Below are 17,070 nucleotides of genomic sequence, written 5' to 3'. Positions count from 1 at the left end.
AGCAGGATAGACAAAGGAGAATTGGTTGACGTCGTGTACTTGGATTTTCAGAAGGTCTTTGACAAGGTGCCTCACATGAGGCTGCTTAACAAGCTTCGAGCCCATGGTATTACAGAAAAGATTCTAACATGGATAAAGCAGTGGCTGATTGACAGGAGGCAAAGAGTGGGAATAAAGGGAGCCATTTTTGGTTGGCTGCCAGAGACAAGTAGTGTTCCAAAGTGGTCTGTGTTGGGTCCAAATCTTTTTACATTACATGTCGATGATTTGGATGATGGAATTGATGGCTTTATTGCAAAGTTTGCACATGATTTGAAGATGGGTGGAGGGGCAAGTATTTTGGAGAAGTATAGAGGCTACAGAAGGACAGACAATTAGGAGAATGGGCAAAGAAATGGCAGTTGGAATACAGTTTCAGTAAGTGAATGGTCATGCACTTCGGTAGAAGAAATCAAAAGGGTTGATTGTTTTCTAAATGGAGAAAAAATACAAAAAAAAATGGAGGTACAAAGTGACTTGGGAGTCATTGTGCAGGATTCCCTAAAGGTTAACTTGCAAGTTGACTCTGTGGTAAGGAAGGTGATGCACCATCAATAACTCTCGGAGATGGGAGGTGAACGATAGGCTTTTATTAGCAGCAAAACGGAGCACGGCATCTCGGAGACTGGGGGGGAAGCAGTGCCTCCAATCACCTTTATACAGGGGTCTGTGGGAGGAGCCACAGGAGCAGTCAGCAGAGGGGCATGTCCAGACAGGTATACATTCACCCCCCCTTTGTTTTAAAAGAGAGTCCCCATGGGGCGAAGTTTCTTACAAGTATATTTACAGGTTAAGTCTATCAGGCAGTCCAGTCTGTCGCTGCGATCTATGTAGCACTGGTGGTGATTGCACCAGTGACGGTGGTTGTGCTGGCTCCGGCCTGACTTGAGGTGCCAGCCCATTAGGCATCAGTAATCCCTCATGCGTGTGCGTGGCGCCTGGTATGGGAGTGTCGAGAGGAGTCTGTGTAGGGCTTGGTGTGCGCGGTGTCTCGTGGATATATACATCGGTGGGTATGGGGTTCACAGTCACCGTGGAGTGTTCGGGGTAGGGGTCTGGTGCTCCTGCGGGTGCCAGGTCATGGACGGAGACTGTGTCCTCCCGCTCATCAGGTAAGACCACGTAGGCATACTGGGGGTTCGCATGAAGTAGGTGAAACCTCTCGACCATCGGGGAGTACTTATTGCTCCGCGCATGCTTCCGGAGCAGCACTGGCCCTGGGAATGTCAGCCAAGCCAGTAGGGTGGTCCCAGTGGCAGACTTCCTGGGAAAAGAAAAGAGTCGCTCATGAGGGGTGGCATTGGTGGACGTGCATAACAGGGAGCGGATGGAGTGGAGTGCCTCGGGGAGGACCTCATGCCAGTGAGAGACCAGCAATCCCTTTGACCTAAGGGCTAAGAGTGTGGCCTTCCACACAGTGGCATTCTCCCTCTCCACCTGTCCATTCCCCCGGGGAATATAGCTCATGGTCCTACTAGTTGCAATACCCCTAGCCAGCAGGAACTGGCGCAGCTCGTCACTCATAAATGAGGACCCTCTATCACTGTGGATATAGTAGGGATATCCGAACAGAGTGAAGAGCTGGCGCAGGGCTTTTATGACGGACGTGGCAGTGGTATCAGGGCAGGGGATGGCAAAGGGGAACCGCAAGTACTCGTCGATTATGTTGAGTAAGTAGACATTGCGGTCGGTGGAGGGAAGGGGGCCCTTAAAGTCGACACTCAGTCGCTCAAAGGGGCGGGTGGCCTTGATAAGTTGTGCCTTTTCAGGACGGTAGAAGTGCGGTTTGCACTCAGCGCAGACTTGGCAGTCTCTGGTCATCGTCCTGATGTCCTCAAGGGAGTAAGGCAGGTTCCAGGCTTTCACAAAATAGTAAAGTCGGGTGATCCCCGGGTGGCAAAGATCTGCATGGAGGGCGTATAGCCAGTTGAGCTGCGCACTGGCACACGCTCCCCGGGATAGGGCATCGGGGGCTCATTGAGCCTTCCAGGCTGGTACAGGATGTCATATTTGTAGGTGCACAGTTCGATTCTCCACCTCAAAATTTTATCATTTTTGATTTTGGCCCGCTGTTGGTTGCTAAACATGAATGCAACTTGAGCGCTGGTCGGTCAGCAAGGTGAACCCTTTGCCGGCAAGATAGTGCCTCCAGTGCCTAATAGCTTCCACTATGGCCTGGGCTTCTTTCTCCACTGTGGAATGCCATATTTCAGAGCCTTGAAGGGTACGAGAGAAGAATGCTACTGGCCTGCCTGCCTGATTGAAGGTAGCAGCCAGCGCAAAGTCGGAGGTGTCACTCTCTACTTGGAAGGGAATGGTCTCATCCACCGCATGCATCATTGCTTTGGCAATGTCCCCTTTAATGCGGCTGAAGGCTGCACGGGCCTCGGCTGAGAGGGGAAATGCGGTGGACTTGACCGGGGGTGGGCCTTGTCTGCGTAGTGATGGACTCATTGGGCGTAATAGGAAAAGAAGCCCCGGCACCGTTTGAGGGCTCTGAGGGTGGTGGGAAGAGGGAGTTCCAACGGGGAGCACACACGGTTGGGGTCAGGGCCAATGACCCCTTTCTCCACGACATACCCAAGGATAGCAAGTCGGGTGGTTCCGAACACACACTTGTCCCTGTTATAGGTAAGGTTAAGAGCTTTAGCCACTTGGAAGAATCATTGGAGGTTGGTGTCGTGATCCTGCCAGTCGTGACTGCAGATGGTGATATTATCCAGATATGGGAATGTGGCCTTCAGTTGGCACTGGTGCACCATCTGGTCCATTTCCCTCTTGAAGACAGAGACACCATTCGTGACACCGAAGGGGATGTGCAGGAAGTGATAGAGCCTGCTGCCCGCCTCGAAGGCGGTGTAGGGGTTGTCCTCCGGGCGGATGGGGAGCTGATGGTAAGTGGATTTCAGGTCTATGGTTGAGTACACCTTGTACTGAGCTATCTGGTTGACCATATCCGCGATGTGGGATAGGGGGTACTCGTCAAGCTGCGTGAACTTATTGATGGTCTTGCTATAGTCCACGACCATCCTATTTTTCTGCCCGGTCCGAACAACAACCACCTGGGCCCTCCAAGGACTTGTGCTTGGCTCATGATCCCCTCCCTGAGCAGCCGCTGCACCTCCGACTTAATGAAGGCCCTGTCCCCCGTGCTGTACCTCCTGCTTTTAGTTGCCACAGGTTTACAGTTGGGGGTCAGGTTGGTGAACAGCGGTGGGGGAGGGACCTTGAGAGTGGAGAGGCTGTAAGTGGTGTCAGTAGCGTGGCTGTTGGCACGGTGTTGGGTGGGATGTGCGGGTCGGTGTGTGTGTGTGGTCAGTAGTGGGGTACATGACGAAGTCCCACAAAACTGAGGATTTCTGACAGTGATTGGTGAGAGGGGCCCGTCATACTCCATTGTCACACTTTTCAGGTGGTTCTGGAAGTCGAGCCCCAATAGCACAGGGGCACACAGTTGAGGCATGACCAGTAACGCAAAGTCCCGATATTCTGTGCCCTGCACCACCAATGTCGCTACACAACCCCCCCCGGATGTCAGTGGAATGCGATCCAGAAGCCATGGTGACCTTCTGGCTTACTGGCTGTGTCACGAGTCCGCAGCGTTGCACTGTGTCCGGGTGAATAAAACTCTCAGTGCTTCCCATGTCAAACAGGCAGCTAGTCCTGTGCCCCTCCACCAGGATGTCCATCATTGACCTTGCGAGCTGGTGTGGAGCGCTTTGGTCAAGGGTCACCGAGGCCAGAGTTGAATCGCCGTCTTGGTGCCTGGTAAGCACCCGTGGGTCGGAGGTGGGGCGAGGTGGCGTTGACAAAGATGGCCGCCCCCATGCCTCACACGCGGTGGGCAGGCAAGATAGCGGCGACCAAGATGGCGACCCCCATGCCTCGCACACAGCTCTGCTCAACCCCGCTCGTGGTTTGGACTTACAGGCCTTGGTGAAGTGGCCCTTCTTTCCGCAGCTGGAGCAGGTAGCTTCTCGGGCTGGGCAGCGTTTTTGGGGGTGTTTTTCGAGTCCGCATAAGTAACACTGCGTGGACTTGCGACTGGCAGCAGCCAAGGTCGATTCGCTGGCAGGTTGCGGAGTCTGCAGCGTCCACGGGGCCGGCGAGAGATCGCGAGCCTGGACAGTGTCGGCATCGTGCAGAGCGGCCTCCAGCGTATCGGCCAGCTCGATCGCCGAATGTAAGGTAAGATCGGCGTGTTCCAGCAGCCACTGGCGCACGTACACTGACCTGATCCCCGTAACAAAGGCATCTCTTACTAGCAGCTCCGCATGCTGTTCCGCCGTCAGTCCCTTGCAGTCGCAGGCCCGCATGAGTGTCTGTAGAGCCTGGACAAGCTCAGCGCTTGACTCTCTGGCCCGCTGCCGCCATGTTGCTAAGTGATATCTTGCGTAGACGGTGTTCACCGGCCGCCAGTATTGTCTTTTGAGGGCATCCATCGCACTCTGGTAGTCCGTTTGGTCTCTGATCATGGAGTAGACCCTTGCACTGACTCTGGAGAGGAGAACCTTGTGCTTTGTGGCAGGGTCGGTCACATGAATCTCCTCCAGGTACGATTTGAAGCATGAGTTCAAAAGCGTCGCCAGCTTCCTGGGATTGTGGGTCAAGATCCAATCTGTCTGGTCGTAAAATGCTCTCCATGTTTTAAAATTGCTGCTAATAAAATTGATGCACCATCAACAACTCTCGGAGACAGGAGGTGAACAATAGGCTTTCATTAGCAACAAAACGGAGCACAGTATCTCGGAGACTGAGGGGGGAGCAGTGCCTCCAATTGCCTTTATACCGGGGTCTGTGGGACGAGCCATAGGAGCAGTCAGCAGAGGGGCATGTCCAGACAGGTATACATAGTTTACCACAGAAGGCAAATGAAATGTTAGCATTCATTTCATGAGGACTAGAATATAAAAACAAGGATGTAATGTTGAGTCTATATAAAGCACTGGTGAGGTTTCACTTGGGATATTGTGTATGGGGTTGAATGGGATCCGGGATCAGCCATGATGAAATGGTGGAGTAGATTCGATGGGCTAAATGGACTAATTCTGCTCCTGAATCTTATGGTCTTATACTGTATGTCAATCACCTAACACATTATGATATATAACATCTGCATCTAGATGTAATTCTAAAAAAGTAAGAAAGATAGACATTATTATTCCAATGTATCGATAGGTGCAAACAAAGAACATAAAATTTAGGTATTAGTAAAGAAATAGTAAAGACCTTCAAAAAAGGAAAAAATAATTATATAATCTTACCTTTGCCCAAGAGGGACATCACTTATATTTATATGAGTAGGAAAATCCACTATGTTTGCAACAGGATATGCATGTATAGGAATGAGTAGTGTTTCATCTTCCTGCAAAAATATGAATGTTAAAAATTAAAATGAGGGAAAAAATGTACCCAGGAAATAGTGGCAATCAAACAGACCTTAGAGAAATTATCAGTTTTTGAAGAATAACAGTATAAAATTAAAAGCAAATTTGGGGTTTACACATAAGCATAGTTTAGCCAGAAAATCCTCAAAACTGACAGTTAATTAGTTAACAATCTCATTACCTGCTCTTAGACAATAACATGAAATCGGTTCTATTAATCAAAATTTAAGAAAAGAATAAGCTGACTTTACTTTTAAATGCTCTCCACAGGTTACACTTCTTGCATAAGATCTTTAGTTTATAATAGGATATGAAGTACTAGTTACTGCTTAGCAAATTCCTGGCACAAAACTTGTAAATTTATATGTGGTTTGTAACTCAATCAGATAGGCATTAAAAATTCTAATTTATTTCAAAAATATTTTATATGCTTTAAATTGCACACACCTGATATTTTAATTTTCATCATATACATAACTGATCTTTTATTTCTAAATCCTGTTAAAATACTTAATGTACAAGCTACCAGTTATGTTATTTCTTTCCTATTCGAACTGAATCTGACACTAACTAACATCTGAACATGCAAATGTTCGACTACAAAGTATACTGGATATTTCTGCGCATTTCCACATTATCAGTGTCTTGGGTCATTGTTTTGTAGAGAGCTGACTGCAACATCTAATCTAGTGACATACCATGAATCTATGCATTTGTTCTGAGAAGTAAAATCAACCAATCAGGAATAAGCTTATCAGGATTATTGATTAGGGGGTAACTATATACAGTTATTTGTTTCACTTTAGTACTTTTCTTGCTGCAAACAGACTCAAGGTCCTCTATTACCTTTCCAAACGTGTATGCATAGTGACAATAGCACAGAACAAGAACATTTATAAATCCACACACTGCTTCACTGCTGATATTCACAGCTATATTTAAAAAGTTCCTTAACTCACTAATGGAGCACTAAGACTCTTCTCAAGCTTTGGGGAGCATTTAGCCAAGCAGAGGAACAGGTACAGAATGGAGATACAGACAGGCAGATGAGCAGACATGGACAGTGTGGGCTGAAAGGGCCTGTCCCTACTCTGTACTGTTTTGTGTTCTGCGTTTGTTTGCTAACAGCTGATACATGGTGCCAAGCTCAGAAGGTACAGAATTACTTCCTGAAAGTGTTCACAAGCTCCAGAAATGAGGCAACAAGTGACCAACTCCCTGATTGTAGCATTATTTTTACATCTGTACATCCCGAATCATTATCTGCTAATGCAGAATTGACAGTTCATTGACCTGTAATACATGGCATTCTGGCTATATTCGAATGGTAAACAAAGAAGTCAACTACAAAGGATGAGCTTGGCCAGTTGCCAGTCAAAAGATAATTACAACAATACTTCCAACAATCTTCTCCAGGTAAATTTGTATCTACGGATCCCTATAATAATTTTCCACTGTTCTTGCATAATGTTTCAATCTTTACCAAATTCTGATAGTGAATTCAAAGATTCAAAGTATATACAGTAGGTATGCAGAATACAACCCTGAGATTTGGCTTTCCACAGACAGCCCTGAAACAAAGTAATAATATGGAAGTTTTCATCTTTTTTCCCAGTCCTGATGAAGGGTCTTGGCCCAAAACGTCAACTGTTTATTCTTTTTCATAGATGCTACCTAGCTGCAGAGTTCCTTCAGTATTTTGCGTCTGCTGCTTGGATTCCCAGCACCTGCAGATTTTCTCATCTTTGTAATACCATGGAAACCATTCAAAGAAAACATCAAACACCCAAAACGCAAAAAAAGAACAAATCACGCAAACAGCGAAAAACATAGAATATAAAACATCCAAACAGAGTCATTGAAACAGTCCAGGAGCGCTCAGGTTAGTTCAATTCAGTTCAATTTAGCACTCAATTAGTCATTTTTTCAATTTAGTCATTTGTTGACTGTGACCGCAGAGCCAGTGTGTTGCAATCAAAATTGCACGAAATAGCAACAAAAAAAACCAGAAAGTAACCAGAACCCTGAAACACATTATATGAACTAGTGTCCAATCCATAACCTGCATCAATTAAACCTTTCCCAAGACCCAACAGTCTGAAAGACATCGCCATTGGTTGTGCTGTTCACTGGCACCATCTTCTTCAGCACATCCTCCACAACTCCTATTAGTGTACCATTCATTCCATGAAATGAATGTTAATTCTTCAAAGTTCTCCTTTTGCTTTATAAAATACCAGATGTTGTATTGTATTTATTTTTACAACTCACTAATTCCAAGACCAAGGAGATCATTGTGGACTTCAGGCATGCAAGGAACCGCAATCATGTCCCCATCTACATCAATGGAGCTGTAGTGGAGTATGTATCAAGCTTCAAATTCCTTGGTGTCCACATTGCCGATGATCTCACCTGATCCCTGAACTCCTCCATCCTGATCAAAAAGGAGCAAGAGCACCTTTATTTCCTGCAGAGCATCAAGAAAGCTCACCCCTGTCCCAGGATACTGACGGACTTTTACCACTGTACCATTGAGAGCTACTCACCAACTGCATCTCAGTGTGGTATGGCAATTGTCCCGTATCGGACTGCAAAGCACTGCAGCAGGTGGTGAAAACTGCCCAGCTGATTATCGGCACCCAATTGCCCACCATTGAGAACATTTACCACAAACGTTGCCTGGGTAGGGTGAAAAGCATTATCAGGGATGCATCTCACCCTAACCATGGACTTTTTAAACTCTCCTCCCATCCGGTAGGCAATACAGGAGCCTCCGCTCCTGTTCCAGCAGGCTCAGGAAGAGTTTCTTCCCTGAGACTGTGACCCTGCTGACCCTCACATCACAGCACCAAGCAGTATTGCACCCATATTGTACTATCTCAGTACTTTTATACTTGTATGCAGTAGCACTTACTTTTTATTCACAGTTATTTTGTAAATAACACTATTCTTTTGCATGTCTGGCATGGCTTTGTATCTGTACTCGGCACAATGACAATAAAGTTGAATCTAATCTAATGGAATCTAGTTCAACCAAACATCCATAGAGTTATGATAAGAATCTTCCTCGTTTATTTTGCTCTAATAGATTGAGTCAGAGAGCCGTTTTACAGAGAAACAATTTTATTCTTGCCATCTTCCCATCAACTCCTACAGATTCTCTCTCTCATCTCAGGACAATTTACACCAGCTAATTAATCTATAAACCCAAACCTTTTGAAATGTGGGTGGAAAATGGAACACCTGGAAGAAACTCAAAGTCACAGGGAAAATGTGTAAAGTACACAGATGGCATCAGAGATCACAATTAAAGTTAAAAGTTCATATATATCACTGTTTCCAACCCTGGATACATTTTCTTGCAGGCATTCACAGTCAATACAAGAGACACAATAGAATCAATGAAAGACCACACTCAACAGGACAGGCAAACGCTCAATGCACAAAAGACAACAAACTGTGCAAAAACAACAAGAAAGGAAAATAAATAAATCAGCAATCAATTTCAATAACATGAGATGAAGAGTCCTTGAAAGTGAGTCCATAGGTTGAGAGAACAGTTCAGTGATGGGGTGAGTGAAGTTGAGTAAAGTTATCCCCTCTGGTTGAAGAATCTGATGGTTGAGGGGTAGTAACTGTTCCTGGAACTGATGATGTGGGTCCTGAGGCTTCTGTATCTTCTTCCTGATGGAAGAATAGAGAAGAGACCCTGGCCTGGATGGTGTGATTCTTCATGATGCAGGCTGCTTTCCTATGATAGTGCTTCTTGCAGATGTGCTCAATGATGGGGAAAGCTTTACCCACGATGGACTGAGTTGTACCCACATATATGAGAAAAGAAGAAATACATAAACACCAGTACTGAGTGCTGAAGAAGGGTTGGAGCCCGAAACATTGACTGTTTAGTCTTTTCCGTAGTTGCTGCCCGGCCTGCTGAGTTCCTCCAGCATTTTGTGAGTGTTACTTTGGGTTGTATCCACAACATTTTGTAGGCATCTTTGCTCAAGGACATTGGTGCATCCATACCAGGTTGTGATGCAGCCAGTCTTCACTACACATCTGTAGAAGTTAGTCAAAGTTTTAGATGACATGCTGAACCTATGCAAACTTCGAAGAAAGTAGATGTGCTGCTATGCTTTCTTCATAATTGCACTTATGTGCTGGACCCAAGACTAATCCTAATAACAAAGGCCCTCTGCACTTCTGATTTCTTGAAGAGAACTGGTTGATAGACCTCCAGTTTCCTCCTCCTGAAGTCAATAATCAGCTTCACAGTCTTCCTGACATTGACAGAAAGGTCAATGTTGTGGCATCACTCTGTCAGATTTTCAATCTCCCTGATTTGTCGCCACCTTTGATTTGACCGATTATAGTGGTGTTGTCAGAAAATTTAAATATGGCATTGGAGCTGTGCTTAGCCACACAGTCATAAATTTAAAGCGAGTAGAACATGGGGCTAAGCGCACAGTCTTGTGGTGCACCTGTGCTGATGGAGATTGTGGAGGAGATGTCGTTGCTAATCTGAACTGACTGAGGTCTGCAAGTAAGGAAATCGAGGAAATTGCAGAAGGACGTATTGATGCCTATGCCTTGAAGCTTATTGTTTAGTTTTGAGGCGATGATAGTACTGAATGCCAAACAGCAGTCAATGCAGAGAATCCTGATGTATGCATCTTAGCTGTCAAGATGTTTCAGGGTTGAGTGAAGAGCAAATGAAATACTGTGATGGGACTGAAGGCACATTGGAGAGGATCCAAGTCGCTTCTTAAGGAAGAGTTGATATGTTTCATCACCAATCTTTGACTAAACTTAGAACATTAGAGCTGCACCACTCTGCTCCCTGTTATGATATGTAGGCATTGCTGCAATGAATAATTTTGTGTTTCACAAACGCAATCCAATTATTATATGCAGGAAGGACAAGCCAAAAAAAAGTATCTACAAGCATAGTCAGTACCAAGGAGCAGTCAATCCAAAAGACAACTTGCACAACAGCCATTACTGGGAAACAATTTAAAGACTCACCTTACAATGAATGCGGATACAGTCATAATAATATCGCCATTCATTAGGGCAGAAATCAACTGTAACTATTAATGATAATCCAGGCACCAAGTGATTCTGCATGATAAATTACAAAATGAATTACTTCCTCAAAAATATAATACATATTTAAAATATAATGCACAGTAAAAGTCCTGTTAATCTGGCACTCAAAGGAGTTTGGTGGTGCTGTATGTTATTCTTATTAATAAGCCAACATATTTTATAATTGCATAACAAGTTCTCCAAAAAAGCCTGTTGAATTTTAAGGGAACACAGTAAACAGCCACCTTGCTTTCACCAAAACTTCAAATTTCCACTTCTCCTTGTATTCATCATCATGTACCATGTCGTATGACGTGGACAATCATGGTCTTTCCATGACTATGATTGGTTTTGACAATTTTTTATCTATAAGTGGTCTGCCATTGCCTTCCTCTGGGCAATTTATTTACAAATCAGGTGACACCACCCATTCCCAATACACTTCAGAGATCGTCTGCCTGGCATCAAATGGTCACATAAACAGTACTTGTGATAGGCACCAGCTGCTCATACGACCATACACCAGAATCGGAATTAGGTTTATTATCATGTGACGTGAAATTTGTTAACTTAGCAGCAGCAGTTCAATGCAATATATAATATGGAAGAGAAATAAAATAAAATAAAAACAATAATAATAAATAAGTAAACTAATTACAGTATACATATATTGAATAGATTAAAAACATGCAAGAAACAGAAATACTGTATATTAAAAAAGTGAGTTAATGTCCAAGGGTTCAATGTCCATTTAGGAATCAGGTGGCAAAGGGGAAGGAGCTTTTCCTGAATCACTGAGTGTGTGCCTTCAAGTTTCTGTACCTCTTACCTGATGGTAACAGTGAGAAAAGGGAATGCCCTGGGTGCTGGAGGTCCTTAATAATGGATGCTGCCTTTCTGAAACACCACTCCCCAAAAATGTCCTGGGTACTTTGTAGGCTAGTACCCAAGATGCAGCTGACTAGATTTACAACCCTTTTCAGCTTCTTTTGGTCCTGTGCAGTAGCCACCCCCCATACCAGACAGTGATGCAGCCTGTCAGAATGCTCTCCACGGTACATCTACAGAAGTTTTAGAGTGTATTTGTTGACACACCAAATCTCTTCAAACCCCTAATGAAGTATAGCCGCTGAATTACCTTCTTTATAACAACATCCATTTTTTAAAGGTATATAAGGGATAAAAGAGAGTTGAGGATAGATATAGTACCAATACAAAATGACGCTGCAGATATTGTAATGAGAGATAGAGATGGCAGAGGAACTGAATGCATATTTTGCATCAGTCTTCACAGTGCAAGATGTCTGTAGTATACCGGACATTTAAGAGTGTCAGGGAAGTGAAATTTGTGCAGTGAAAATTATAACTGAGAAGGTGCTCAGGAAGCTGAATGGTCTGAGGGTGGATAAATCTCCTGGACCTGATGGAATGCATCCTCCTGTTCTGAAGAAAGTAGCTGGAGAGATTGCTGAGGCATTAATAATGATCTTTCAAGAATCGATAGATTCTGGCATTGTACTGGATAACTGGAAAATTGCAAATATTATTCCACTATTTAAGAAGGGTGGGGAGGAAGCAGAAAGGAAATTATAGACCTATTAGCCTGACATCAGTGGTTGGGAAGTTGGAATTGATTGTTAGGGATAAGATTATTGAGTACCTGGAGGCACATGACAAGATAGGCCAAAGCCAGTATGGTTTCCTGAAAGGAAAATTCTACTGAGAAACCTATTTCCATTTTTTGAGGGAATTACAAGCAGGGTAGATGAAGGAGATGCAGTAGACATGGTGTACTTGTATTTTCAGAAGGCCTTTGACAAGGTGCTGAACATGAGGCTGCTTAGCAAGATGAGAGCCCGTGGAATTACAGGGAAGTTACTAGCATGGGTGAAGCATTGGCTGGTCAACAGAAAACAGAGAGTGGCAATAAAGGGATCCTATTCTGGCTGGCTGCCGGTTACCAGTGGAGTTCCAAAGAGGTCAGTGTTGGGACCGCTGCTTTTAACGATGCATGTCAATGATTTTGACTATGGCATTAATGGATTTGTGGCTAAATTTGACAATGGTGCAAAGATAAATGGAGGAGTGGGTAGTGTTGAGGAAACAGAGAGCCTCCAGAGAGACTTTAGGGGAATTTAGGGGAGTTTAGGGGAATGGGCAAAGATGTAGCAAATGAAATACAATATTGGAAAGTGTATGGTCGTGCACTTTGGTGGAAGAAATAAACGGGCAGACTGTTATTTAGATGGATAGAAAACTCAAAATGGACAGATGCGAAGGGACTTGGGAGTTCTTGTGCAGGATACCCTAAAGGTTAACCTCCAAGTTGAGTCAGTTGTGAAGAAGGCATATGTAATGTTGTAATTTCTAGAGGTATAGAATATAAGAGCAGGGATGTGATACTGAGGCTCCATGAGGCACTCGTGAGACCACACTATTGAGTACTGTGTGCAGTTTTGGGCTCCTTATTTGAGAAAGGATATACTGAGATTGTAGAGGATTCAGAGAAGAGTCACAAGAATGATTCCAGGAATGAAAGGGTTACTGTATGAGAAATGTCTGGCAGCTCTTGGGCTGTATTCCCTGGAGTTCAGGAGAATGAGGGGGGGGATCTCATAAAAACATTTCAGAATGTTAAAAGGCCTGAACAGATTAGATATGGTAAAGTTATTCCCATGGTAGTGTATTCTAGAATAAGATGGCACGACTTCAGGATTGAAGGATGTCCTTGTAGAACTGAGATGCAGAGAAATTACTTTAGTCAGAGGGCGGTAAATCTGTGGAATTTGTTCCCACGAGCGGCTGTGGAGGCCAAGTCACTGGGTGTATTTAAGGCAGAGACAGATAGATTTTTGATTAGCCAGGGCATCAAAGGGTATGAAGTAAAAGCAGGGGAGTGGGGATGACTGTAAAAATTGGAACAGCCCATGATCAGCTTATGAAAGCTTCAAAAATCTAGGTAATGATAGAGATCTAGACAATTATCAGGCTAGCCAGAAGGAGCTTAAAAATGACATCAGGAGAGCAGGAAGGGGCCATGAAAAGGCCTTACTGGACAGGATTAAGGAAAACCCCAAGGCATTTTACAAGTTGTGAAAATCAAGAGAATAAGAGAATCAAGTGTGACAATGGGAAAGTGTGTATGGAACCGAAGAAGATAGCAGAGGTACTTAATGAATACTTTGCTTCAGTACTCACTACAGAAAAGGTGTAGGAATGACTTACAGCAGACTGAAAAGCTTGAGCATGTAGATATTAAGAAGGAGGTTGTGCTGGAGCTTTTGGAAAGCATCAGTTGGATAACTTACAGGGACCGGTCGAGATGTACCCCAGGCTACTGTGGGAAGCGAGGGAGCAGATTGCTGAGCCTCTGGCAATGTTCTTTGATCATCAATTGGGACATAAAACATAGAAAACCTACAACACAATACGGTTCTTTCGGCCCACGAAGTTGTGCTGAAATTACTAGGGTTACCTATAGCCCTCTATTTATCTAAGCTCCGTGTACCTATCCAGGCATATCTGCCTGCACCACCATTGCCGGCAGCCCATTCCACGCACTCCCCACTCTCTGAGTAAAAAACCTAACCCTGACATCTGCTCTGTACCTACTCCCCAGCACCTTAAACCTGTGTCCTCTTGTGGCAACCATTTCAGCCCTGGCAAAAAGCCTCTGACTATCCACACAATCAACGCCTCTCATCATCTTATACACCTCTATCAGGTCACCTCTCATCTTCCATCGCTCCAAGGAGAAAAGGCCAAGTTCACTCAGCCTATTCTCAAAAGACATGCTCCCCAATCCAGGCAACATCCTTGTAAATCTCCTCTGCACCCTTTCTATGGCTTCCTCATCCTTCCTGTAGTGAGGTGACCAGGCACAGTATTCTAAGTGGGGTCTGACCAGAGCCCTATATAGCTGCAACATTACATCTCGGCTCCTAAATTTAATTCCATGATCGATTAAGGCCAATACACCGTACGTCTTCTTAACCACAAAGTCAACCTGTGCAGCTGCTTTGAGCATCCTATAGACTCGGACCCCAAGATCCCTCTGATCCTCTGATGGTTGGTAAATTGATGGAGAAAATCCTGAGAGGCAGGATTTATGAACATTTGGAGAGGCATAATATGATTAGGAATAGTCAGCATAGCTTTGTCAAAGGCAGGTCATGCCTTACAAGCCTGATTGAATTTTTTGAGGATGTGATTAAACACATTGATGAAGATAGATCAATAGATGTAGTGTATATGGATTTTAGCAAGGCATTTGATAAGGTACCCCACACAAGGCTTATTTAGAAAGAAAGGTACATGGGGTCCAAGGGGACATTGCTTTGTGTATCCAGAACTGGCTTGCCACAGAAGGCAAAGAGTGGTTGCAGACGGGTCATATTCTGCATGGAGGTCGGTAACCAGTGGTGTGCCTCAGGGATCTATTCTGGGACCCCTACTCTTCATGATTTTTATAAATGACCTGGATGAGAAAGTGGAGGGTTGGATTAGTGAATTTGCTGATGACCCAAAGGTTGGGGATGTTGTGGATAGTGTGGAGGGCTGTCAGAGGTTACAGCGGGACATCAATAGGATGCAAAACTGGGCTGAGAAGTGGTAGATGGAGTTCAACCCAGATAAGTGTGAAGTGGTTCATTTTAGTAGGTCAAATATGATGGTAGAATATAGTACTGATTGTAAGATTCTTGGCAGTGTGGAGTATCAGAGGGATCTTGGGGTCTGAGTCCATTGGATATTCAAAGTTGCTGTGCAGGTTGACTCTGTGATTAAGAAGGCATACCGTGCATTTGCCTTCATCAATCGTGGGATTGAATTTAGTAGTTGAGAGGTAATGTTGCAACTATATAGGACCCTGGTCAGACCCCACTTGGAGTACTGACTGGTCACCTCACTGCAGAAAGGATGTGGAAGCTATAGAAAGGGTGCAGAGGAGATTTACAAGGATGCTGCCTGGATTGGGGAGAATGTCTTATGAGAATAGGTTGAGTGAACTCAGCTTTTTCTCCTTGGAGTGACGGAGGATGACAGGTGACCTGATAGAGGTGTATAAGATGATGAGAGGCATTGATCATGTGGATAATCAGAGACTTTTACCCAGGGCTGAAATGGCTAGTGTGAGAAGGCACATTTTTAAGGTGCCCCGTACAGTGTGTGGAATGGGCTGCCGGCGATGGAGGTGGAGGTGGACGATAGGGTCTTTTAAGAGACTCCTGGATAGGTACATGGAGCTTAGAAAAATAGAGGGCTATGGGTAACCCCAGGTAATTTCTCAGGTAAGGACATGTTCGGCACAGCTTTGTGGGCCGAAGTGCCTGTATTGTATTATAGGTTTTCTATATTACTATGTTTCTATTATTGAATGGCGGAGCAGACTCGATGGGCCAAATGGCCTACTTTTGCTCCTATATCTTATGGTCTTTTGGTCTTACATCGATATGTAGAGACCAGTTTAGACCCTCAGAGATCTTGATACTAAGGAACTTGAAACTGCTCACTCTTTCCATTCCTGATCCCTCTATGAGGATTGGTATGTGTTTTTGTCTTACCCTTCCTGAAGTCCACAATCAGCTCTTTCGTCTTACTGACATTGAGTGCCAGGTTTTTGCTGCAGCACCACTCCACTAGTTGGCATACCTCACTCCTGTATGCTCTCTTGTCACCACCTAAGATTCTACCAACAACGGTTGTATCATCATCAAATTTATAGATGGTATTTTAACTATGTCTAGCAACACAGTCATCTGTATATAGAGAGTAGAGCAGTGGGCTGAGCACACACCCCTGAGGTGCGCCAGTGTTGATCATCAGCGAGGAGAATAGGTTATCACCAATCCATACATATTGTGCTCTTCTGGTTAGGAAGTCGAGGATAGCAATTGCAGAGGGAGGTACAGAGGCGCAGGTTCTGTAATTTCTCAATCAGGATTGTGGGAATGATGGTATTAAATGCTGAGCTATAGTCGATGAACAGCATCCTGAGGTAGGCATTTGTGTTGTGTTTAGTTGGTCTAAAGCCATGTGGAGAGCCGTTAAGATTGCTTTTGCAATTGACCTATTGTGGCAATAGGCAAATTGCAATGGGTTCAGGTACTTGCTGAGGCAGGAGTTCAGCCTAGTCGTGACCAACCTCTCAAAGCATTTCATCACTGTCTATGTGAATGTTACCGGGCGATAGTCATAAAGACAGCACACGTTATTCTTCTTAGGCACTGGTATAATTGTTTGCCTTTTTGAAGCAAGTGGGAACTTAAGCCCATAGCAGTGAGAGGTTGAAAATGTCCTTGAATACTCCCAACACGAGGAGATCTGCAGATGCTGGAAATTCAAACAACAACACACACTAAATGCTGGTAGAACACAGCAGGCCAGGCAGCATATAAAGGGAGAAGCGCTGTCGACGTTTCGGGCCAAGACCCTTGAACACTCCCGCTAGTTGGTTGGCACAAGTTTTCACAGCTTTACTGGCTGCTCCATCAGGACCTTTCGCCTTGCGAGGGTTCAATCTCCTTAAAGACAGCCTAACATCGACCTCTGAGACACC

At 44.6% G+C, this 17,070-nt stretch overlaps 1 protein-coding gene across 7 annotated transcripts in view; it reads right to left on the bottom strand.

Moving 5' to 3' along the window:
* Positions 1–17,070, bottom strand: part of cfap221 (cilia and flagella associated protein 221) — a 254,455-nt gene that overhangs the window by 139,178 nt on the left and 98,207 nt on the right. For all 7 annotated transcript variants that reach the window (XM_059966334.1, XM_059966331.1, XM_059966329.1 and 4 more), the window contains 2 exons: positions 10,452–10,547; positions 5,304–5,404 (listed from right to left, as the gene is read on the bottom strand). In XM_059966334.1, the coding sequence (XP_059822317.1) occupies positions 5,304–5,404; positions 10,452–10,547 (197 nt within the window). The remainder of the gene's footprint in view (positions 1–5,303; positions 5,405–10,451; positions 10,548–17,070) is intronic.

Source organism: Hypanus sabinus, chromosome 4, assembly GCF_030144855.1.
Source record: "Hypanus sabinus isolate sHypSab1 chromosome 4, sHypSab1.hap1, whole genome shotgun sequence".
Classification (NCBI taxonomy): Eukaryota; Metazoa; Chordata; class Chondrichthyes; order Myliobatiformes; family Dasyatidae; genus Hypanus; species Hypanus sabinus.
The sequence above is the reverse complement of the archived record's forward strand: the minus strand, read 5'-3'. Positions and strand labels throughout refer to the sequence as shown.